The sequence below is a fragment of the Salvia hispanica genome, chromosome 3, assembly GCF_023119035.1.
Source record: "Salvia hispanica cultivar TCC Black 2014 chromosome 3, UniMelb_Shisp_WGS_1.0, whole genome shotgun sequence".
NCBI lineage: Eukaryota > Viridiplantae > Streptophyta > Magnoliopsida > Lamiales > Lamiaceae > Salvia > Salvia hispanica.
The window spans coordinates 9,653,647-9,677,893 of NC_062967.1; the positions used below are offsets into that span (position 1 = coordinate 9,653,647).

At 35.5% G+C, this 24,247-nt stretch overlaps 4 protein-coding genes across 6 annotated transcripts; 3 read left to right on the forward strand and 1 right to left on the reverse strand.

Annotated features, from left to right (window-relative positions):
* Positions 1–997: 997 nt before the first annotated feature.
* Positions 998–2,966, reverse strand: LOC125211600. Of its 3 annotated transcripts, XM_048111466.1 has the most exons (4): positions 2,735–2,966; positions 2,478–2,593; positions 2,159–2,227; positions 998–1,344 (listed from the first exon to the last, which is right to left on the reverse strand). In XM_048111466.1, the coding sequence occupies exons 1-3, from the start codon at positions 2,890–2,892 to the stop codon at positions 2,205–2,207; spliced, it is 297 nt and encodes a 98-aa protein (XP_047967423.1). In that variant the 5' UTR covers positions 2,893–2,966; the 3' UTR covers positions 998–1,344; positions 2,159–2,204. The 3 variants fall into 3 exon arrangements, with proteins under 3 accessions (XP_047967423.1, XP_047967424.1, XP_047967422.1); XM_048111467.1 differs by lacking the exon at positions 2,159–2,227; XM_048111465.1 differs by lacking the exon at positions 2,159–2,227 and having other exon boundaries at positions 2,436–2,593.
* Positions 2,967–7,865: 4,899 nt separating this feature from the next.
* LOC125213384 (transcription factor bHLH113-like) lies at positions 7,866–9,845 on the forward strand. Its single transcript, XM_048113899.1, has 5 exons — positions 7,866–8,250; positions 8,327–8,440; positions 8,577–8,645; positions 9,221–9,361; positions 9,443–9,845. The coding sequence occupies exons 1-5, from the start codon at positions 8,032–8,034 to the stop codon at positions 9,590–9,592; spliced, it is 693 nt and encodes a 230-aa protein (XP_047969856.1). The 5' UTR covers positions 7,866–8,031; the 3' UTR covers positions 9,593–9,845.
* A 1,308-nt stretch (positions 9,846–11,153) lies between these two features.
* Positions 11,154–20,223, forward strand: LOC125213383 (DNA repair protein REV1). The gene is made up of 21 exons (XM_048113898.1): positions 11,154–11,386; positions 11,707–11,848; positions 12,085–12,200; positions 12,291–12,367; positions 12,866–13,353; positions 14,210–14,374; positions 14,567–14,699; positions 14,777–14,865; positions 14,966–15,016; positions 15,092–15,295; positions 15,485–15,604; positions 15,840–15,932; positions 16,665–16,724; positions 16,796–16,882; positions 17,003–17,086; positions 17,164–17,236; positions 18,165–18,233; positions 18,357–18,446; positions 19,474–19,761; positions 19,877–19,950; positions 20,132–20,223. The coding sequence occupies exons 1-21, from the start codon at positions 11,217–11,219 to the stop codon at positions 20,132–20,134; spliced, it is 2,676 nt and encodes an 891-aa protein (XP_047969855.1). The 5' UTR covers positions 11,154–11,216; the 3' UTR covers positions 20,135–20,223.
* Positions 20,224–21,528: 1,305 nt separating this feature from the next.
* On the forward strand, positions 21,529–23,883 carry LOC125213386. Its single transcript, XM_048113900.1, has 4 exons — positions 21,529–21,589; positions 21,801–21,932; positions 23,129–23,384; positions 23,457–23,883. The coding sequence occupies exons 2-4, from the start codon at positions 21,878–21,880 to the stop codon at positions 23,830–23,832; spliced, it is 687 nt and encodes a 228-aa protein (XP_047969857.1). The 5' UTR covers positions 21,529–21,589; positions 21,801–21,877; the 3' UTR covers positions 23,833–23,883.
* Positions 23,884–24,247: the final 364 nt, after the last annotated feature.

Sequence of the window (24,247 nt, forward strand, 5' to 3'; positions counted from 1 at the left end):
CTCTCCAACTTTTTTGCTTGTTATCTTATCATTTATTTATTTAATTGGTTGTACTTACGCATGATTCTGAAAGGTCCCATTTTGATCCCAAATAGTAATTGGCCTCCCACACCTTCACAAATAAAATACAAATACCAAAATATAAATAGGTATCTGACCTCCTTTGGTTCTTTTATTTGGACACCTGAGTCCTAACATGTCTAGAGCCTATATACGAATTATTGATGCTGTACGAATGAACTCGATCGCTCCAAGATAAGATATAGTATAAACTTTATCATGTGTATGGCATAATAATTGGTGGGGAAGGCATCCGAAATAATCTCCTAGCAAAACTGTACTTCCTATTGAGTCTTTGACAATATTAAAAAGTATATGAAAGGAAAATTCAAGATTTCAAGTTGAGCAATATTTGGGTAACTAGTTCGATGTCATAATTCCCTCAGGACTTCATAAAAGTTGCTGGGAAGTTTATTATGGTCAAAATATAATTGAATCCATATATGTGGGTGGCTACACAGTATATGATTATATTCTTTGGCTATAGGTAGTTACTTTTATGGATTCCCACTCCAGGAAACATCTAACATGTCAAGCTTTAAAGTTTAGTAACAGCAGTACTTTATTTTTTGGATTGAATTATATTCTGCAATTGACAAGACGATTCTCTAATCCTCTTTATATCACAAATTGCACCCAGCCTTCTTAACCAATTCCCTGTCTATGAAACTGGCGGATATAGCTGAACTACTGGTCATGAGATGAAGGCAAGCTTAGTCGAATATACCATAAGTTATAGAAGTAAAACCATCTTAGAGGAATCCAAAATAGATTCCACAGTCACCCTAGGCCCCTGCTATATAGAGTAACTAGTAGAATTTAACACTATCTTTTGCCAACTAAAATGGTGATCATTAAAACAAAATAGCTTAAGAGAGTGGTGAGTTTGACATCCCAGCCAGCCAGCACTAGACGTATAACTAATGGTAGAGTGGTGTAGAAAAAACAGTAAAACTTCAAATTAATTGGGAAAATAAAAAATTGACAACTGTATAGCCAGTTCTCTGGATTGTAAACACAAAAGTTTAAAGAGCATCATGACTCAAACTCCAATATACAGGTCAAGCATATGCATGCATATATAATGCAGCAATTTTTGAATGTCTCAGAATTTAAGACATTGAGCCATTAATTGCAATTCAGTCAGCAAAGGCAAGGAGGGAAGGACATATCTTTATTTGTTTTTCCTATGTAATGAGGAAAAGTTCCAGTAAGACACCCCTAACGATAAGACCCAGATCTTTGAGCTCCTTCTGCGCAAGACCCAGAAATACATTCAAGTACCTGCAACAGTGTAAGATGAGTAAATGACAACAGCAGAGAAACAGTCTGAAACTGTGTTTAACTTTTACTATAAGAGAGCTAACTTAAGTGTTTGCTGAGGTGTTTAGCACTCTGAGGCAGGGGGCGCAGTATGAACTATGTACAGCCACTTGTTACTTGTGAATAAGATAGTGGTGCAAAAGAGACATTGAGAAAGTGAGTGTGATTGTGTGAAACTCCAATCTAATCACGCCAGAGTGTGTATGGAACTGTGATTAAGAATTAAGATCTTTCCATTCTTCTACTTACACAATTTGGAAAAGGACAAGCCAGAAAAAATTAGTTCCTTCTGTTCCATTTTTAGGCATACAAGACCACCAAGATTAATGAGTATAACTACAAGACTTCAATCTCCTTGATTTCAGTGAAACATTTTGCACTATGGCAAAAAAGGAATTAGAAAGAAGCTACTGCCATCCATGTGTATCAAACCTTTTTCATTAATTAGCATACAAGTAATTTCTTGAACATTTGAGAAATAAGGCATTCCCAGAAAATGTTCAATTTGCAGTACTCTAGACATATAATATTGACACACAGACACAGATACAAACATGACAAGCATAGACTCAACCAACAATACAAGTTTCAGAACGACATTGAATTCGGAAGATCACAGTGTTTTAAGATTAATCATATTCGGCCCCAGCTATATATATTCCACATTTTGTCAAAAATTAATAACAAACAGATTTTACAAAACAATAAACTTAAAAGGCATGATCCAGTGTCTTCTATTATCTCACTTTGTTGCACGAATTGACAATTAACCTACAGGGTAGAGTGAGGGAGCCTTTGATTGCCGGGAAGCGTTGCTGAAATCACCCATCTTTTCCAATCCTCCCTATCAATCCCAAATTCCCAATCATTCCAAATCTCTTTATCAACCAAATTCAACAAAGTTACATAAAACCACATACCCCAACCTTTATCTCATAGGTGATTGCACGTAGTTACACTAATACCAGGATTCAGAAAAGGGAAAATTCCATTTCCTTTATGAACATTTAAGTATCACGATGACAATCCTCAAACAACAGTATTTGACTCACAAAGAAACTATTAGCGATCTTGACAAGAACGGCGGAAGGTACCATGGGACAGCTCACAGAAAGCCCGCACGTTGAGAGACAGATGTGAAGTCAGCTGCACTCCCGCCATGCTACTCAATGGAAGCAACGACTGCGCACATCCTAGTTCTCCCAGTGTCCTGTAACATCAAAAACTTCATAAAGTCAACAATAATTCGATAAACAAAATATCCAATGCAATAATTAGGGTAGGACAATGACGCAATTCAGCAAGAAAAATGTAGCAGTTCTGGTGCAACGTGGATTAAATTGAATCTGACCTAGGGTTGGAGAAGGAGAGGCGGGGAGGACGGAGGCGAGGGGCGACGATCGGGGAATGGATTAGGCGGGTTGGGGCGGAGAGTGGCGGCGGAGAGCGGAAGGCGGCAGCCCTTGCGGTGGGGATGAGAGATCTGGAAATTGAACCACGCCAAGCCATTGTTGTAGAGTTCTTGTGAATTTGGGGAAAGGGCTAGGGTTTTTGTCTAGGGTTTTAGAAATGATTTTGGTAATTTTGCGGTAGGCGGTAGCTCGGTTCATATTTTCCCCTTTTTAATTTAAAATATCGATAGAAATTATTTTAATTATTTAAATAAGATTAAATGTATAAAATCTAATAAGGACAAAATTAACTAATTTGAATCATAATTTTGGTTAATTTTTTATTAATCTCATAACTTTCAAAAGTAGTGAATTAAATTATAATATTTGTATAGTTGCCAATTTCTAAATATTAATATGTGGTGAACATATAATAAAAAAAAAATAGAGTACTACTACAGAAGTATAATTTGAAATTTATTGGAATTTTAATGGTACAAAACAATTTAGAAAATTGAATATGAACTTCTTTTCATCTCTATTGGGCCTAGCCCGCCATCTGTATCCCTATTTAAAAATTACATAATTAAAAAAATTCATAAAGAAATACAATAAAATGCAATAAAAAAATGCATAAAAAAATACATTAAAAAAATGTAATAAATATAAAAAATTTAAAAAATAGCATTGGTCAATCGCTCGCCGATCGGCACACCACAATGGCGGCCAGCGCATCGGCGAGCGCTCGCCCAATCTCTCGCCGATTTTGCACTGGCCGATTCCAATAGTTCAGCTAGCCGACCGGCTAGCAACGCGAATCAGCTAGCCGGTGGCACTGGCATAGCCAGTAAGGAACAAGGGGGTACAATGTACCCCCAAAACTTCCAATAATATATACTACTAAAATCCCATTTCTAACATAAAATATAAATGGTCTAGTGGTATTCGTCTTCCCCTGCAAAGCAAGAACATGGGTTTGATTCCCTTTTAGCCCCAATCGCTTGTTTCTGTAACTTTCATCCACTTGCCTTTTTATTTTTTACACTCTCTTTTATGGCTTTGTTTTTTCATTTTTATAATATAAATAAATGTATCTTTTTTGTCTTATTTTTAAACTCTCTTTTATGGCTTTGTTTTTTAATTTTTATATTTTAAATAAATTTGTCTTTTTGTCTTATTTTTTCAACTCTTCCCTAGTTCTGTTGGCTTTGTTTTTTAGACTTCTATAAATTAAAATAATTTTTTTATTGGAAAATATAAGCATGCATTATGTCCTTTTTTCAAGAATTTAACTTTTGCACGAATAAGTGAAAGGATTATTTTTGGTAAAGAGAGCACATTTCACAAAAGCTAAAATAAAATTTTAATAATATAAGTATATAAATCTAAGAGAAGTCATCTAAATATTAGTGATACAATAGGTTAATCAATTTTTTATGCATAAAAATTTTAAAAAATAAACATTTTTACTAAAGAACTGAATAAAAAGAAGGGAAAATAATTAGTAGTAAGATTTTAAAGTTATGCTTCATTGTAATATCATTCGTACCCTCAAACTCAAAATTCTGGATACACCACTGGCCGATGGACTAGCCGCTATTGGAGATGCTCTTATACTCTATTCTTCATCAGCTGTCAAGATATTCTTCATCGAGCATGCCCCTTTTAAGAAAGCACTATTACATTAACTTTGAATACATGATATACATCACACTACTCTACTTAATGATTCCATTTTCATTCAAATTTCAGATAAACTTGATTACACTAATCATCCTACTTTATGATTCCATTCAACTTATAATTAATCATACTCCTCCCACTAATTATAATACCGTACGTAGTAATTGTACATCTAATTAAGATTGTCATTATCATATTATTTGTATCAGGGATGAATGAAATGCCCTTGTTGCATAATTAGATCCCAATTTGACATTTGTAAAGAGAAATGAAAATCAGAATCAATCCATTCATCGCTTTAATGTGAGCACACACAGGCACAGCGCAGTTACCAACTTGAAAGATGCACATTAAAAAGTTAACGATAGCGCTGAGACGATTAAAAAATAAAATAAAGTTCCTTTGAAATATAGAAAACGAGCATCAAGAAATGTGGTCAAATGCATATTGCTTTGGAAGTTGGAGAGAAGAAGATCGTGAGACGAGGACTGTGTTGGAGAAATAGATCTGCATTTTTCATTTTAATACATTAATTATTTGTGAAAAGACTGTTTGTCGCTTTCACTCATTTTCCCCCCCCACACGTGTCCCCATTTTTTAATTTTGTTTTGGAGACATAATTTTGTATTTTCATATTTAACGTCCCTAAAGAAATTACTAGTAAATCATAGTATTACTACTGGGAAAGTATATAGAGTTCAATTACTAGTGAAAAATTCAAACTTTTTAATTATATGTTGGAGTACTACTTTCGTCCATCACTAGGAGTCTTATTTCTTTTCGGCATATGTTTACCGAAAAATTGATGGAAAAAAATTAGTAGAAATGAATTTCAATTAGTATTAGTTATAAATAAAATATATGAGTGGAATGTGTTTGTGAAATATATAGTTTATTATCGTTTATAAAAATGAACTAGTATTCATATTTGTGGACGGACCTAAATAGAAAAACGGGGCTCCTAATCGCCGACGGAGAGGGATTAGTAATTACGTACTCCCTCCGTCCCAAGAAAATTGATACAAAACTGTTGGTCACGGAGATTAAGAATTTATATTAAATAAATAGGAGAGATGGAAAAATAGTAAAGATAATAGAGAGTAAAGTAAATGATGAAATAAGATTAGATGTTTTGTCTTTTTGTTAAAAAGGAAAATGACTCAACTAATTTGTAAGGACGGACTAAATGGAATACGACTCAACTTTCTTGGGACGGAGAGACTACCTTTTTTAATTTTAATTTTTCAATTAATTGTCTTAAAGTTCTCCTTGTCAGTAGTTTCATTTTCTTATAAGAGACTCATGATAGCATACCCTAAATTACTTTTAGTAGCAATACCGCGAGCTTATCATCGCTTATATGTGCCGAATGGATCACTATAATATCTTAATTAGTTAATTTAAATGGCCTTTTAGCCAGACATTATATAATTAAATAATATGCCGCATATTTTAGAGCATCCACAGTGGGGCGCCTAAAGCCCGCCCTATGTATCGGGCGGCATTGCAGCACCACGTCCTATGCGATTTTCTTAGTCCACACCCTATGCATCGTCCGCGGACTAGGCACACATTTGTGCATAGTCCGACCTATTGTCCGCCCCTTTGTAAGGGGTAAGGACGATAGTCTGGACATGCACACATTTTTTCATTTTTTATTTTATATTTTATTTTCTTCTATATATATCACCATTTTTTTTACTTCATTTCACACCTTTTACTCCACTCTCTTCCCATCTCAATTTCTCTCTAAATTCAATAATGAATTCCGACGATTTTCATATTTGCAAGCATAAAATATAAAATATAAAAATAAATACTGACAATAGTATATGCCTTTAATTTGTGGTGTTTTTATATTTTTATTCTTGCTAATTGATATATTTGCAAACATAAAAAATAAAAAACAAATATAAAATAGGAGTTAAAATTATAGGACGGGCTATAGGACGTTTAACTGTAGGTGAATGGGTTAAAGGATAGAATACTAATGTGCGAAAAATAGAATTATACGGCGGACTACAGGGCGCCCACTGTGAATGCTCTTGCAATGCAAGTATGCCGTATTATTTTATTAGATACTCTACATATATGTGCTGACAATGTATTATTTAATTTCTTTACATCCCTTAAATCCCTTTACTCCTGTAAATAATTAAATGCAAGGTACTTGGTACTTATATAAACTTTTTTCTAGAGAGAAAGACAAATTCACCAAATTGAGATATGCTCTACTTAATTTATAAAACGACATAAGTAAAATGAATAATCACCGAAAGTAATTTATCCCAAAAGTTGAATTTACTTTTTCGGGACAGTAAACCATAAACCATAAATCATGAACACACATTAATGCATCTTAAATACCGGATGGGTCTTATTTCTATCAGTTATTTGAATAGTAGTATATTGTTACTTTCAAGTATATATTATATCATTAAATATCATATTTAATTTTATTATTTTTAATAAATAATAATCACTTTAATTCTATTGATTTATTTATTCACGTTGTCATATAATTAATTATATAAAAATATAATTTATATTCATTTAACATTTTCCACCACTTTTCTTTAAAATTCATGCCGAGTTTTTTCCACCATTTTTAATTTCTTTAATATTCGCTCCGAGTTTTATAAAATGATAATGCCATTCAATACACATTACCATGTAACAATAGAATATATATTTTACAAACCTTTTCCACCGCTCTTCTTTACCCCCTGTAAGATTCGCGTCGAGTTTTATAAAATGAAAATGTCATTCAATGCAGATTACTACTCGCCTGTAAGATTCGAACCGAGTTTTATAAAATGAAAATGTCATTCAATGCACATTACTACACAACGATGAATTCAAACAAACACTCTAAACACATTAGTACTCCCTCCGAATTCTATTAAAAGTCCCATTTTTTTTTTTATTAAATTTTAAGAAATTGGTTAATTTTATATTAAAAGTGAAATAAAAACTTAGTAAAATTCGATTTGAATCATACTTTTATATATTATTTTAATTATAAAATATTAGAAGAATGAGTAAGTGAAATATAATGTCTACTTGATAAAAATAATAAAAATGAAATAGTAAAACATAATACGGGGTAGTAAAGAAGTTATCATCTGGCTAAACTAAACCACAAAGTCATTCAAAATAATTGTAATGTGATCGATGAGTCATGCCATGCATGCAAGACGAGTGGGCCAGAGTGAGTGGAACCCTGCCACGCCCTAAAAACGGGTCGGGTCGGGTCATGGCCATACCGCTTTGGAGAAATAAAGCACGGTTTTCCTCGGGTCGGGTGGCTTTGGAACTTTGACTGTGAGACGACGACAATACCGAAGCCCGCTGTCGTCTCCTCATCTCCCTCCCTCCCTCTGTTTTTCTACTAATTTCAATACAGATATAGAGATTACTATGCTGCTACAGTTGTTGAAAAACACAACACATTAATAGGCTAGCCTACCTACACCTACATGTATATATATATAGCCATACAGACCCCTTCATTTTACTCTCTCTCTCAAATCTAAGTCAGAAATTTTACTCTCTCTCTTTTTCTTCTTCATCAATGGCGGGTAATAATTCCGGGTTCGGGGAGGACCCGCTAGCTCCCGGGTGCTACTCTCAGCTTCTATTCGGCGATGAGATTTCGGGTCTCGATTCGGATGCTTGCTTCGGCTTTGATGATAATCCGAAAATGCTCTGTTTTGGTGATTATGGAAATGCCAACAAAATGGAGGACAAACCCGGATTCACATGCATCGATCCTTCACCCAAAAATAACAATGTCACAATTATCTATTTCATTTTTATTACTCTGCCAAAAAAATATTCTTTTTCTCTCAATTTTTTTGATGGTGCAGAAGAAGAGAAACGGGTCGGGCACTCGGGGTGCGGGGCAATGTGGCGGAGTCCCGGCTAGTAATGGCAAGAAGGCCAAATCGGAGAAATCTGCCGGCGCCGGCGGCCATGCAAAGGTGAGTTTGAATTTTTGTTTTGTTTCTTTTTTATTGATTTATAGTCCAAATTATAAAATTATGCATCTGTTATTTAATCTAAAAAGTAAAAATTGTGGTGTTAATTTACTGTTTGACTGTTTGACTGTTTGTTTAGGTGGTTAAGAAAGAGAAGCTTGGTGAGAGAATAACGGCGTTGCAGCAGCTCGTGTCTCCGTTTGGAAAGGTCGGTTTGAATTTGGCATCGTCTGAAATCACTGTTTGCCTTTAATTTTTTTACTATGTCATTTCATTTTATTGATTTGATTACTTTACGAGAGTGAATTCAAAGAAGTGAAACAATTCTTAATTATACACGTGATGTGATGTTCTGTCTGGTCTATTGGGAAATACAGTCAAATAACCACATATTTGAAGACTTGAAGTGGTCCCTTCATCCCTTGTTCCCCAATGTTTTTTTTATGAGTATGGAAATTTGTTGGTTGTTAGATTTTACGGGTGCTAGGTATGGGGAGAACAATCAGCGTAGTTGATACGCGAAAGGGGTACGACTATAGTAATTGATGCACCTGAATCATTGAGTAATCAAATTTTAGTAAGTTTTCATCCGAAAACAAATTGCTGATATTGGTGTGTATTTAAGTTGATCTATTTTTTTTTATCATGTTTTCAATGTGAGATGTGAATATCTCAACAATGGTTCCATAACTACAATTTTGTACATACATATTTAATTTGGATTTCATGTATGGAACTATAGAATTATAATACTAAGCTAATACTAAGCTGGGGATTGTGCAGACGGATACAGCATCAGTGCTTCACGAAGCGTTGGGTTACATAAGATTTTTGCACGATCAGGTGCAGGTCCTCTGTTCTCCGTATCTGCAGCACATGTCACCCTCCTCCTCGGACGCCCCCCATAGTTCTCTATCTGTCGGGGTACGTATGTATCTATGTTCTTATATTCGTGTATGCTATGCATATGTAGTACTAATAGATTGTTTTGATGAAATTTGACAGGATGAAATAGATTGCAAGAGTAGTAAGGATGATCTGAGAAGCAGGGGACTGTGCCTTGTCCCGGTTGATCTGACCTTGCACGTGGCCGACTCCAATGGAGCCGATCTCTGGTCGTCTGCACGCATGGTCAACACTGTTTCATCAAACTAGGCTTCTGTGTTCACAAATATGTAGTTTGTGAAGAAAAGTTTCAGGGTAAAGAAAAAGAAAACAAGTACTACCTACTAGTAAATATTCGATGTAAAGATAAATTTTTGTTTGGAGGTTGGGAATTTTCATGTTTTTTTTGGGCCCCAATTTTTGTTTAATAGCCGAGGCAGGGGGAGCAACATAATGTGAATGGTGCTCTGGTGATATTCAGGCACTTTTTAAAATGAATTCAGGAATTTAGTTTGTTGGTCTATTTTCTAATGCTTTGATTTGATAGTTGTACTATTTTTACTGCCATGTGCCTTCCATAATGTATTTTTTTTGTGTCTTACTTGAATTCTTTTTTAACAAATCCACGTGATCAAATTTTGTAAAATCAAAAACTAGTTGATTAGAAAAAAAAATTGGTTTATTTATGCATTTAATTAAAATATATGGATGCATATATAGTACATGGAAAGTGCATAATACTGTGGTCATATATTTATGATTTGTGTATATTTTTTTTTACTTTTTTGAAACCATAAATGTAGTTAGTGCATATTTTAATTCAAATTTTAAAAATAATATAAAGAAAATTTAAATATAAAACTAAAAAAAATGAGGTTAAAGGCTAATAAGTCTTTTTAACTTATTCACTAACTATATTTATTATTTTAATATATAATTAATACATCAAACTAGTAATGTAACCTTATTTTGGTTGTTTATCATTACTCATTTTTTTTTCTTATGCTATAATTGAAGTATGGAATCTTTTAGGGAATTAAAATTGAAGAAGTCTATTGTTGCGAGGTAGGGGTTGCCGGATGATCTTGAGGGCCGTTGGAGTCAAGTATGACGATTGAGAGTATCAGCCAAAGTTCATAAACCATAACACAAATTTTTTGGTGGTGTTTAATTCTAGAGAATATCAATCAAAGTTCATTGACAATACAAGTTTCAGTTCCTAGTTATCACAATCGATTTAAGTGTCAAATTTAGGTTACAATCACTTTTATTAAAAACATAGACTAATTCTCGATCGAAGTGGATCCCCTACTCCACAATTCCTACTCCATGGAGGGGATCTCCTACTCCACAATTCTACTCCATCTACTCACAACAAAATAAAATAATCTCCGCTCCGTTCTCGACTCACTCGGCTTGCCATCCTTTCTCTTGCGATGCTTTGCAGCAACCACCACCGTGACGGCTCCATCTCTATAGCTACACTACATCGAAAAAATCCTCAACAAAAATGTCTCGCTTATTGTAAAAAGGTAGAAATAGAAACAAAACAAGGAAGGAAGGAATATGCCCACACGTTTAAACTAGAAAGTGTTGTGTTTGCAAAGATAAGGGAGGGATAAAAAATATAAGTACCAATATAATTTAAAATAATTAACCAAGAAAAAATGAGATAATTGAAATAGTTGGTAATTTCAGTACCAACGCTCGACTATATCTTGCTTTGCCAATTTTTTCTACTATGACACAAATCACGACGTCACCGCTTTGCCGCGTCATTTAAATTCTTCCCCTCCAAGTTTCAGTTTCTTATATAAATTCTTCTCGAAAACATTTCTCGATTTTTCACAATTCAAATTTGCACTCGAGTTTTTCCAGTGTCTTTGCGATAGTGATGAGTTCTAATTCGGCTTCCCAATCGAAACGGAGTTTGAAATCGACGTCTTCAAACCCTTCTTCATCCGATGCCAAGAGGAAAAAGACCGCTCAGAAAACCCTCGGCATGGCTTGGGGGGCGAATTCTCGTTCCGCCTTCCGCAAGTCGCCATTCACCGATGTTGGCAGGTTTCTGATTTGTCTACATTAATATAAAATGTTAATTGTCTGTTTGACATCAGATTTCATTTTGTCTGTGTGCGTGGAATCCGTGATTCCTTGTAATTGGTGCTGTGCAGTGCGTGTAACCTTTTTCGAGTGACCTTTCAGTGAAAATCAAGGATGTTCGGAGTGGATTTTGTAATATATTGGTGAATTGAAGCACCCTTTTCAGTTTAATTTTGCAAATCATGATGTTAATTATTGTGAATTGTTTGAGGGGTGCAATTTTGTTAATAACAACTCTTTAGTGCTTCTGTTTTTTGATGGTTATTGCTTAACTGGTCTAGTTACATGGCTGTGAAGAATCAGAAATTACACGAGCAGTTTGCTGCGGCTGCTTCAAGCTCTTCGTGCAGTGGGTCCAGTTCGGGGAATATATTTTCTGGGGTCTCAATTTTTGTTGATGGATATACTGTTCCCTCAAGTCAGGTTATTTTGAAGCCTGATGCTTGTTGGCCATTGTTTTTTTACTTCGAAGATGCATTATTTGTTATACGTATTCTTCGTCAGTGACTTCTCAGAATAGCATATACTGTTTCTAGTATTGTTTTTCATCATCAATAGGTTCTCTTTCTTCCTTTAATTCCTTTTGAATTGGAAGAAACAATTGTCTGTTACTGCGACACAGTGTTTCAAGTAATCTTAAGACGAATTTCATTTTCCAGGAGCTCCGAGGATATATGTTGAAGTATGGAGGTCGCTTTGAAAATTATTTTTCAAGGCATCGGGTCACACACATAATTTGCAGCAATCTCCCTGACAGTAAAATCAAGAATTTGAGGTTCAGTACCTCAGTCTGTACAGAGCATCATGCCGACTAACTTACTGTTTTTCTTTTTGCTTGGTTAAAGATTGTTTTTCATTGATGTAGGGCTTTCAGCGGTGGGCTTCCAATTGTTAAACCTGCGTGGCTGCTGGAATCTGTTGCTGCTAATAAACTTCTTAGTTGTAAGTGTCACTGGTATATGTCAGGTTCATACTTGTTATAACGCGGTATGAAAAGGAGGTTTTGGTTCAATGCACTATTTCCCCCCCACCCAACCCCCTTCCCATTTTAAAACACATCGGAGAAGTACTTAGAAGCTTCACTGTACAACATAGTTGGTTAAACTTATGGATCTATATTATATACGTTTTAGTTTAAGCACTTCCATTTATTCAGTTACTATTTTTTTATAGCACCACTAAAATTGAGTTTTTGTTTGAAATTAAATATGGATTATGTTCTATTTTGTGTTTTGTGGTTATTCTTTATTTTAAATAAAATAATTTGTCATTAATGGCCCAGAAATAATCTAGTACTACTATATAGTATTGATTTCAATTAATCTTCATTTTCACAAGGCCAAATGATTTCCACTATCTCAGGACTACTTTTTGGTGGTCTTAAAGATATAACATGGTACCTGTTGGCTGTCATGTCACTTGGATGTTTTGTTTTGCCAGGGACTCCTTATCAACTTGATCAACTTGCTGCTGAAAATTGTAACCAAGCAAAGTTGTCTGCCTTCTTCTCTCTCCAATACAACGAAGCACCAAAGATTGCAAATATTTCTGTTGATGATTGTGATAATCAATTATTTATTAAGAAGGATGAAGGTTGTGCCTCTTTAGAACAAGCAGAAAGCTGCAACGAAGAAGAGATTGACCCTGTGCAACTTAAGACTGATAGCGTGATGCCTGAAGGGCCATCATGTAGTGTAGAAAGTTCATGTGAAGTAAAAGGTCTTGAACAGAGTGACTGTTCACCTTCAGATATGAAAATTTCTGATTTAGAGTACAAGTCTAGTCCATGCAAGGCTTCTGTTTCTCATTGCAGCAATAGCCTTGATAATTTTAACTCTTGTGAAGCTTCAAGTTCAAGAAACTGTTTGCCCACTAATCAACTCCACTCAACAATCTCAGATCCCAATTTTGTGGAAAATTATTTTAAGGTGAAAATTATGCCATTTTTGGTTATAATTTCTTTGGCTGCTTGCTTTTTATATAAAGACCTTTAAATAATTAGCAAAATTGACATGTTGAAAAAATTGAGTTTTCATCTTTTGTAGTTTGAGGTTGTGAGCATAGTGCCCCAGAAATGATGTTATCCAATAACCAAATCTTTGCAGTTGCAATATGTAACATGCTCTGGAATTTACAATTTTGTATAAAATGGAGATGCAAACGAAATTAGTCATATTATGCTTTCGTTTCTCCTTTAATTTCAGTTTTAATCCGAAATCTCATTATGTATGTAAGTGTGTGCTTCAGGTTAATATGTTTAGATAGATTTTATATGAAATAGATTGTTTTGTTGAATATGTGGGATTCGAGATGAAAGCACCCATTTGGATCAACCTAAACTATTGCACAACATGTTATTCCTTGTGAACATGGCTTCATGAGCAGTCCCCTGGCAGCCTAACTATTTAATTGTTGGAATGCATAGGGGAACTCTGGTAGTACATGTTGTGTAGATCCTTTTTGTTCTTATCCAGTTAATGGTTAAGTTTGCTCATATTATTCTCTATTCTTTTCCAACTAACATCTACGTATCTTTTAGGAATATTGCATGTTAAATGTCCCTCATAAATATACGAGCACTCCTCTTATTTGCTGATATTACTTCAGACTGAATGTGTTTTCTTCTGGTTTATATGTATTATAATCCAGATAACCATTTTTTACTGCTTGCTGATGTTTAGAAAATTTTGATCTTTAAATATTCTGGCCTTCTGGTGCGGAATTCTAAGTTACAACGACATGATCAGACATATATGGTATTCTAAAAAATTTTACACCTTTCAGAGTTCCAGGCTGCATTTTATTGGTACTTGGAGACACCGATATCGTAAGAAATTTCCTAGCTTGTCTAATGGGATTACATCCGGAGTTTCTAATCTCTACAATGCGGGTTCCAGTCTGAAAACTGGTGTACCGAATGAGAAGAAAGTTGTGATACACATCGACATGGTAAGCACATTAGCAGCTTCTAAGACTAAATTATGACGTCTTCTCCCTTTATGTCTTTCTAATCGATTTGGTTAATTCATGCCCTTTTGTCCAGCCAAATTTGTATCTTACTGTCTTATGTATTTAGTTGGGTATTACTTATTTATGTTTGTCCTAATTTTACTTTCGGTTATTTGAATGGCCTGTTTTCAGGACTGCTTCTTTGTTTCAGTAGTCATCAGGAACCATCCTGAATTACAGGGGAAACCTGTTGCAGTCTGTCATTCAGATAATCCCCGTGGCACAGCTGAAATTTCATCAGCCAATTATCCCGCCCGAGAATATGGTAGGGCTGTCCTCTGTAAATCACACTTCTTCATTGTTTTCCATACGCACTCTTGCTAATTCCATGCATTCTTCCAGGAGTGAGGGCAGGAATGTTTGTCAAAGATGCTAAGATTAGGTGCCCTCAGCTTGCAATTGTTCCATATGACTTCAAAGCTTATGAGATGGTATCTACTCAAGCGAAGGCTCATAGCAGATATAATCATTTTCCTATATGTTAAATGATGGTCACATGTCGCTTCTTCAATACGATTCTTTCATTTTCAGGTTGCAGATCAGTTTTATGACATTCTTCACAATCACTGCAACAAAGTGCAGGTCTGCCCTCGTCAATGCAGTTGAAATGCTATTTCTATGGCCCTGTTATTCTTTAAACTGTTGTTTCAATGGCAGGCTGTGAGCTGTGACGAAGCATTCTTAGATGTATCTGACTCAAAAGTGGGGGACTATGAGATTTTAGCCTCGATAATCAGAAAGGAGATTCTTGACACCACAGGATGCACTGCTAGTGCAGGAATTGCAGAAAATATGCTTATGGCTCGCCTTGCCACAAGAACTGCAAAACCTGATGGGCAGTTCCATATTCCTCCTGGAAAGGTACAGGTCTAACATAAGTTGTTTCAGTATGTTCGGCCCTTCTAGGTTTCTTTTCTTCACTAAGTTGTTGTTCTCGTCTTATAAAGAGCATCTGCTCAAGAGGGTTCATAGTTTTTGGCATCAAATCGGAGAACTTCCAAGATTCATACTCTTAGTTTATCCTTATTACCTAACCATGTCTCAGTCCAGGTGGATGATTATTTATACACACTTCCTGTTAAGGCACTTCCTGGTATTGGACATGTTTTGGAAGAAAAACTGAAGAATAAGCAAATTAGAACATGTGGCCAATTGCGTCCAATTGCCAAGGTTATCTTTACAGTAATTGAACTGAGTTTTTTTCATTTGGCATTGTTTGTTATGGCACTTTCTTTTTGTACACATCCTTTTCAGACTGACCATAAGGGAAAATATTCAGAGTGGCTTTTCTTTGACTAATTCTGATGCACTTCGTACTACTCTGACCAACTCTGCCTTATGTTTATCCAGATATTTCTCGTGGTCATTCCAGTCCTCTTGATTTTCCACTTTTTAACATGTCCAGGAGTCCCTTCAAAAGGATTTTGGAATGAAAACTGGAGAGATGCTGTGGAACTATAGTAGGGGAATAGACAGCCGACTGGTTGGATTGATTCAGGTGAGTTTCTCTTCGAGTCTGAAATACAAGGTGGTCTACGCTTTATATTCTATGGATCTTTGTTTTTCAGCGGATTAATATTTGTCCAACTTTTTATCATGTGTATGCTTGGTGTAGTTGATGATATCTACAGCCTTCACTGCTGGATAGACATGGTTCTGGAGTCTATCACAAACATGTTCTATTGGACCCTGTAAAGTGTGTAACACAGGCTTAGTTAGGCCAACCTGCATGAGCGAACTTTATACAGAACACATGCATTGTTAGCATTTACTTGCCTCTTGGCTACATGACAACTAGTTGAAACAAGATGCACTTGACTTCAAAGGCCTACACTAATTTATTGCATTTTTTAGAATTGGCTATTGGCTTCATAACTGTTGCATATACTGCATATAGGTAGGGTCCAACTGAAGTATAAAGTTTACATCCACGTAATTCCTGTGATCATGTGGGTGCCCATTAATAGTCTTCTTTTCTACACTGCCTGTAGGTAGATATTGTCAATATCATATTTTAGTTTTATACTCCTACATACTCCCTCCGTCCCACAAAAGATGTCACATTTCCTTTTCTGGAAAAAGTTTTCTCTCACATTAATATAAAAATTATATTTTCTCTCTCCATTTAACACACAAAACAAAACCTCCTAAAATCACGTGCCGTCCCACAAGTGTGACATCTTTTGTGGGACGGAGGAAGTATCTTATTTTATGTTTTTTTTGGCTGCAGGAAAGCAAGTCTGTTGGTGCAGACGTAAACTGGGGTGTCAGATTCAATAATGCAAACGATGTTAGTCATCCATCATATTACGATTCTTCTGTACTTGAAATAATTTTGTAACTGTTGTTTTCTGGATTCAGGTTCAGCATTTTCTAACAAGTCTATGCAAGGAGGTAGCACTTCGATTGCAGGGATGCGGAGTGCAAGGACGAACTTTTACACTCAAGGTTGTGTCTCATTTCCTCAAGTAAAACAGTATACTTATATTCGAATGCAACTGTTATAGAATGTGTCGCCCATTAGTTGATATCATAAATGCTTAAACAACTTTTCAACCTTTATTCTAGTTAAAGAAGAAGAAAAGTGATGCAGGAGAGCCAGTAAAGTACATGGGCCATGGGGACTGCGAGAATCTGAGCCATGCTATAACGGTACCAACTTTGCTCATCTGATGTTCTTAAGGGAAATCAGCTTAATGTTTCTTATATATTTAAGGGTTCCTATGCAGATACCAATGGCCACAGATGATGTTGGCGTGCTTCAGAGGTTGGCAACTCAGCTTTTTGGGCATTTCCACATAGGTAGTGTAGTCAAGCTTATTAATAATCTTGACGGGCCACAATTGTTTTTCATAGTGCTTGCTTACGTACAAACTATAATTTACTATGTAAAGAATGGTGTTTTCAGTTGATTTGTTTGGATGGATCATTTTTGAAAGACTGGTATTAATTATTGCTATAATACTACAATTTACTTCTTTTAACTTTTTTTTATCTCTACTTGTGATGCCCTGCCATGATGTATATTAATACGTACACTTGATGTGTTCTTAACCCTAGACAAAATACTTGCTCTGACTATTTATCATTCTGTACATTTCCCAAATGAGAGAATCAGTTTAAAAATTTTCTGGTAATTTGCTGTTTCTTAATACTGTTATTGTTGTTATCATCATCCAGACTTGTGATGTGATTCTCTGTTTTTCCCTTCAGTCTCCTTGGGATAAATAAGTAAGAATGCTTACGGAATTGTTATTAGAACTTATGCATTAGCACACAGTAGAGTAGTTGGTTTCCAAAGATTATGGGTACACAAGGGCATCATTTCCCTGATAAGCTGTGTTTTGGAAGAGAGAAATTACATAGAACTAGTATATATGACTCTTGAGCAATATCAGTAATATTTTTGGACACCATGGCACAATATATAATATACTCCCCAAAAGAATATGCACTTTGGGATCGGCACGGGTTTTAATACAAATTGGTAAAGAGAGGCAGAGAGAAAAAGTAATTAAAGTATTGTTAGTGGAGAATGGGTTCCACCTCATTAGAGATAAAAAGTTTTCGTAATTAGAAAGTGCATATTCTTGTGGGCCGGACTAAAAAGGAAAGAGTGCATATTCTTGTGGGATGGAGGAAGTAACAAGTATCTACTTGTCTATTTCAAATTCTAGTCTACTGAAAGTTATCTTTGTTCTTACAAATAACATGCCTATGTCAATGCCAGATGTTGGTGATATTCGAGGTGTGGGCTTACAGGTCTCAAAACTTGAAGGAGCCGGTGATAGCAAACGTGGTATGATGGAATCAATTTCTTTGGGGATTTATGATCATTTGTGAAGAAGGCCAAATTGTTTTCGCTAGACTGGATACTATTGCATTTGCATAAATAGATTTGTTCTTTCTTCTTTCCTTGAAGGTAACAAACGAAATTCCATTCTTTCCTGGGTTTCCTCTACATCAGCAAAGGAGCAGAACCAGAACCCAATAAGCGATCTTCCAAAATGTGGTGAGTCAGGTAGAATTAGGGCTGGGGAAAAATATCGAAAAAATGATATATCGCTCGTATCGTATTGAAAAATATCGAAAAATTATCGAATTTTCGATATATCGTAATTTTCGATATATCGTAATTTTCGATATGATACGATATCGTATCGTAGGTTTTCGATACGATAACGATATGAATTTCCTTATATCGCGATATATCGTTTTATATCGAAAATACGATATATATCGAAAATTTTCGATATATCGATATATTTTCGATATATATCGATATTTTATTTTCGATATATATCGAAATTTTCGATATATGTCGATATTTAACGATATATCGAATTTCGGTACGATATATCGAAATATCGATACGATAACGATATGAAATTTTTTTATATCGAAAGTTCGATATATCGAAATTCGATATATCGAAACTTTCGACACGAAAACGATATGAAATTCTTTCATATCGATATTTTCGATACGATACACGATACAATGTTTTCGATACGATATATCGTATCGACCCACCCCTAGGTAGAATAAATACGTTGTTTAAAGTTTCTCCAAAGTATATTTGTCTGTAAATTTAATCTGCTTGAACATTTGTTTTTCCTTTCTATTCTATGATCTTATGTGCTATAAAGTAGAAATATGTTGTGTTTAGAGTTTTTACACTCCAAATCGTTAAATTGTCATCTCCATCGAAAATTGAATTCCATCTGCTGTTCTAGCTTGGCAGTTTTGTTCACTTTCTCTTCAATCCTTATTGGTTTATTGGTTCAAATTTGTACTCATTTGCAACAATCGAATGAATGAAATTTCTAATCTGTAATACATTGCAGAGTGCCAGAGTTAGTAGTCCTTTGTACAGTTGTACTGCTGAGTTAGTATCAGTCATAAGTTGTTATGAATAACAGGGATGTTATCTTTCTCATTTGTGGTTGTAAAGCAATTCAAGTTTGGATATTCTCTCATGCATAATGAAATAGGTTTGCCGTATATTCACACATTTGATGGATCTTTCTCTGATTTAGATGCTTGGAGGCCAACCGATGGTGTGTTCCGTCAGCCAGGCTCCAGCATGAAAGGATCCTCTATTGAAACGCAAGCTGGCTTGTCCAGCTCTGAAACTGGCATTCACAATTCCACAGGCATTCCTCCTCTTCAAGATCTAGACGTGGCTGTTATAGAGTCTTTACCCCCTGAAGTGGTTTCGGAAATTAATGAAATGTATGGAGGAAAGTTATTAGGTTTCATTTCTGCATGTAAAAACAAAATTATCGATACAAACATCCATGGTGCCTCAACAAAAAGTTGCGAAGGTAACATGATGGTTTTAACTTGAATTTTAAACTGCTGGATGGATATATAGTCAAGTATGGTTGCGACAAAAATTGCTTTTCTTATCATTACTTGTAAATGTTGCCTGTAATTCAGGTGTAACAGTTGAGGATATGGGATCTGTCTCAGAGGCACATCTTTTGGAATCAAATATCGTTACTACTGATAAGGTGCGAACAACAATCTTACTTTTCATGTTGGATGGATAATGACAATTCTTCTGGGGACTTTGCTTCCTGTTGCTACTTCTAAGAAAATTTCATTTTAGCTACAAAAACTTTTTTCCTATAATGTTTTGTTTTTACTTGGTATATTTGTTTTCCTTTTTTGTTAAGATTTTAAGAGACATAGTAATGCGTGTTTCTAAGGTAATGGGATGTGACAAGGAAGAAGTTCCTGATTTTGCTGCACCTGCTACTTTCTCTCGGAAAGATATCATGCCCTCATCTCTAAGTCAAGTAGATTCCTCAGTGTTCCAAGAATTGCCTGAGGAATTTAGAAAAGATATTATTGAGCATCTTGGCCATCACCAACGAGCAGAATTTGTCAAAGGAGCCATCAATGACGTGTCTGATAAACAGACTGAAGTTGAAGCCTCTGACTTAAGTGGCCTTTGGGTCGGAAATCCTCCGAAATGGGTTAAGAAGTTCCAAATAAGCAACTGTGGCTTGTTAACTATTTTTGCTGAAATATATCTGTCTGGATCTGGTGGCTGTCTGTCTTCTCTACTGCAGTGTTTGATGTCTAGGATATTTGTACTTACTGGAGTCAGCAGTGACGGATTTGGTAGTGCCGTTGGTTGGTTGCATGAGCTTTTCAAGCAATATATAGATCTCAAAATTACAACAGATGTTGAGGAGATCTATGTATGTATATGCCTATTGAGAAGGTATGTTTATTTATCTAAATTCTCCTTGTTACTATGCTATCTATGATTATAAATATATCTTTTATTCATCTATTACTTTGTCAAGATTTTCTGCAATTAGTGCTGTTAATTCATCAAAATTGTTTTCTAGCTTTCTTTATTAACTACAAGCATTATCCATCATTTTAAGCCATCTTATTATGAGTTCAAAGGGAATCTAATTGATCACATTATCAGAAGGGTTGAGTTGTTTCCTTGAATATGGTCCGAGGGCAGAGATAGAATTCTTTAATTTCCTATATATTATGATTCGGAGAAGCTGAAGAAGATTTTATTGTAGTACTATATGTTAAGGTTGTTTTTGGAGGAATAACATTGAAAATATGCAGTACTATTATCTAGTTCTCCAAGAATTGTCATGTCAATGTTGCCATTTTGACATTGTGAGTTGCTTTGTTTGATTTGCAGTTATATGCATAGGATGTTGCATGTTGAAAATATGTGAAAGAATTATGAGGTTAATCAGATTAACAGTGGGATTCGTAATCACAGTCTATAATTTATGAAAATGATCATGCCTCTACCTGTCTTCACATCTGCACTTGTTTGGTTTTTCTCAGTTCCTGTATTGTTTATCATCAAAGATACATGACTGAGACAGTTGGTGTTTGAAGCCCGTATTAGAATTCTATGTGATATAGACTGATATCTTGGCTTCTGTTCTTGCAACAATGAAAATGTGAAGTTACCTATTGCCCTCTAGTTTCTCCCTGATCTTTGAATTTATGTCTTCTAACATGTTGCTCTTTTCTAATCAATGGTGGTATCATATTATGTCCTTGTCTTAATTTGTTATTGAATTCATTTTTTCTTCTGTCAGGTTGACTGGGAGGTTTGAGTTTCTCTTACAAGTCTACAATGCTATAATACCTCACTTGCAGGTTCTTACTTTACTCTCCTTTATTATGTTTTCCCATCTCCGAACACACACATTTAGCGCCCTTTTCCTGTAAACAGAGTCGCCGTGGTTTATCTTTAAACTCTATCATAACCCTTTTTTCCTTCATTTTTTCTGGGAGGGGAATAATTGTTTCTGCTCCTTTTGAGTTTTGTCTTTTTCTTTATGATGACTTGTTGACTCATATTTTTCAGGCATCCATGGGTGAACACTATGGGGGCACCCTTTGCATTCCTTTACTGTAGAAATTGTTTGTGCAGACCTCATTGTCATGACAGCTAATCTGTCCTTACACTTGAATCTGGTTATGATGGAAAATGCTATGGGTAAGCCATTAGTTCACTAGTTATTATTTGTTATTTGTATATATCCATTCAGATGTAAAGTATGACGTTGGGGTGTTTGAATATTGTTTTGTTGAGTGCGTGGGATTTGAGGGGAAGAAACCCATCAGAATCAGAGATTGTCACTAGATATGTTTGCGACCCACATTATTATCAAGCATACTTGACTCGTATAGTTTCTCTAGTATGATTATCCTATCGACCCAAACGATTACACATCATATTCTGCTCTCTGAACATGGCTTCGTGACCTGTCCCACCCAGGTCTAGCCTAACTATTTCATTGTTGGAATGTATGAAGGGAACTAAATAGTTGAGTTTTGCTCATGTTGTTCTATATTCTTTTCTAGCTAACACCTACTCCGTGTTTTAGCCTCTTCGGTAATATTGCATGTTTTACCACCTAAATAAATATAAGAGTGATGCTCTTATTTGCTGATATTACTTCCATAATGTGAATGTTTTTCTTCTGGTTAATGTATAACCAGATGACCATTTTGTACCCTGCTTGTTTCTGTTTATCGGTGTAATTGTTTTTTATATTTAGAAACCATGGCTCCTTCATCAGGCTTGGTGATAAATTAAATATCAAATTCATGCTTCGCCTTTTTGTTCTTTTATTTTGTCATTTAGCAAATGAGGAGGAAGAAGATTTTATGAGTTGATCTTGCTGTTTAGTTTGATCGAGTATTAGATAGGATACTAATGTCATTGTTTTATGACTATGAATGGGAAAAGGTATGTTGACTCTTTAACCAGAAAGGGAGGGCCTGTTCCTAATAGAAGAAAAACCAAGTCAATTGAGATAAGGATATGTATAGTTGAAAGTGACAACACGGTAATTCCTTTCTATAGTCAAATGAATATTAAGTATTAGTGTACCATCATCATTTATTTATAGTTGAAACACCAAGATTTTGTAGAGATATACAAGTGGCGGAATTCTTATCTTTGTGGTGTTAGGCGGAATGAAATTACAGAAGACTTGGTCTCATCTTCTAGTCTTGAATCATTACTTTAAAGATAAGTATTTAAATAATGTAGACGTATTTGACTGTATATGTTTTGTGTCCACTATATATAGCCCTAGTGTTTTGACACTCATACCACACCACAAAGAAGAATAACAGCAATGGCTAACTTTGTGTTGATATTGTCTTGCTTGGCATTCTTATCAGCAATGCAAGGGAATGAGGCTGTCCAGTACACTGCCACGAACAATGCAGCAACAACGGCAGGTGGTGCTCGGTTTGTCAGGGATATTGGGACCCAGTATACCTTACAAGCCATGGATGCCTCCACTACCTTCATCTGGAGGACCTTCCAGCAGAACTCCGCTGCTGATCGGAAAAATGTGCTGAAAGTGAGCTTATTTATCGATGACATGGACGGGGTGGCGTATGCCAGCAACGACCAGATTCATGTCAGCGCCAGGTACGTGTAGTTTTCTACGCATGGAAGGAAATTTGTCTTGTTTCTATTTGTGATGAACTGGTGTTGGCGCAGATACATTAATGGGTATGGGGGCAATGTGAAAAATGAGTTCACTGGCGTTCTGTACCATGAAATGACCCATGTGTGGCAGTGGAATGGCAACGGGCAGGCGCCGGGTGGTCTGATAGAAGGAATAGCCGATTTTGTGAGGCTGAAAGCTGGTTATGCCCCGAGCCACTGGGTGAAGGCTGGGCAAGGTGACCGATGGGATCAAGGCTACGACGTGACTGCTAGGTTTCTCGACTACTGCAATGGACTCAAGAATGGGTTTGTGGCTCAACTCAACAAGAAGATGAGAGGTGGATACAGCAACAATTACTTTGTGGACTTGCTGGGGAAGACTGTGGATCAGCTCTGGAAAGACTACAAAGCAAAGTATGCAACTTGAGTTTATGCAACTTTTTGTGGCAACAAATTATGGTTATGGCTTGAGTTTGTATTTCCTGTTTGAACAATTAAAAACTAGATGCATACATAAAACATACAAAAAATGTGGACTTCGACATGATGCGATGTGTGTTGTGACCTGCTGTAATGGTCTATTTTAGAATAATAATGATAAATACGAATATGATATTCGAAAAAAAAATTATTTTCATACATTATGAAATACAAATCTTTCGTCTTTACTCTTTCCGTCCGTCATTAGGAATCTCATTTCTTGGTGGCACAGGTTTTAATAAATACTCCGAATTAAGAAAAGTGGGTGGAAAAAATTTAGTGGAATATAAGCCTCACTTGTATATATTACTACTAGTATGAAATGTGAATGAAATGAATTGGTGGATTGTGATACCTTATTA

Coding starts and splice junctions, on each gene's coding strand:
- LOC125213384 (XM_048113899.1), top strand. CDS start 8,032: ATGGCGGGTAATAATTCCGGGTTCGGGGAGGACCCGCTAGCTCCCGGG. Junction 8,646..9,220: donor TCGTGTCTCCGTTTGGAAAG/GTCGGTTTGAAT, acceptor GGGATTGTGCAG/ACGGATACAGCATCAGTGCT. Junction 9,362..9,442: donor ATAGTTCTCTATCTGTCGGG/GTACGTATGTAT, acceptor GAAATTTGACAG/GATGAAATAGATTGCAAGAG.
- LOC125211600 (XM_048111465.1), bottom strand. CDS start 2,892: ATGGCTTGGCGTGGTTCAATTTCCAGATCTCTCATCCCCACCGCAAGG. Junction 2,594..2,734: donor CTCTCCTTCTCCAACCCTAG/GTCAGATTCAAT, acceptor TTGATGTTACAG/GACACTGGGAGAACTAGGAT.
- LOC125213386 (XM_048113900.1), top strand. CDS start 21,878: ATGACAGCTAATCTGTCCTTACACTTGAATCTGGTTATGATGGAAAAT. Junction 21,933..23,128: donor TATGATGGAAAATGCTATGG/GTAAGCCATTAG, acceptor CATTCTTATCAG/CAATGCAAGGGAATGAGGCT. Junction 23,385..23,456: donor CAGATTCATGTCAGCGCCAG/GTACGTGTAGTT, acceptor GTGTTGGCGCAG/ATACATTAATGGGTATGGGG.
- LOC125213383 (XM_048113898.1), top strand. CDS start 11,217: ATGAGTTCTAATTCGGCTTCCCAATCGAAACGGAGTTTGAAATCGACG. Junction 11,387..11,706: donor CCATTCACCGATGTTGGCAG/GTTTCTGATTTG, acceptor TAACTGGTCTAG/TTACATGGCTGTGAAGAATC. Junction 18,234..18,356: donor AGCCGGTGATAGCAAACGTG/GTATGATGGAAT, acceptor CTTTCCTTGAAG/GTAACAAACGAAATTCCATT.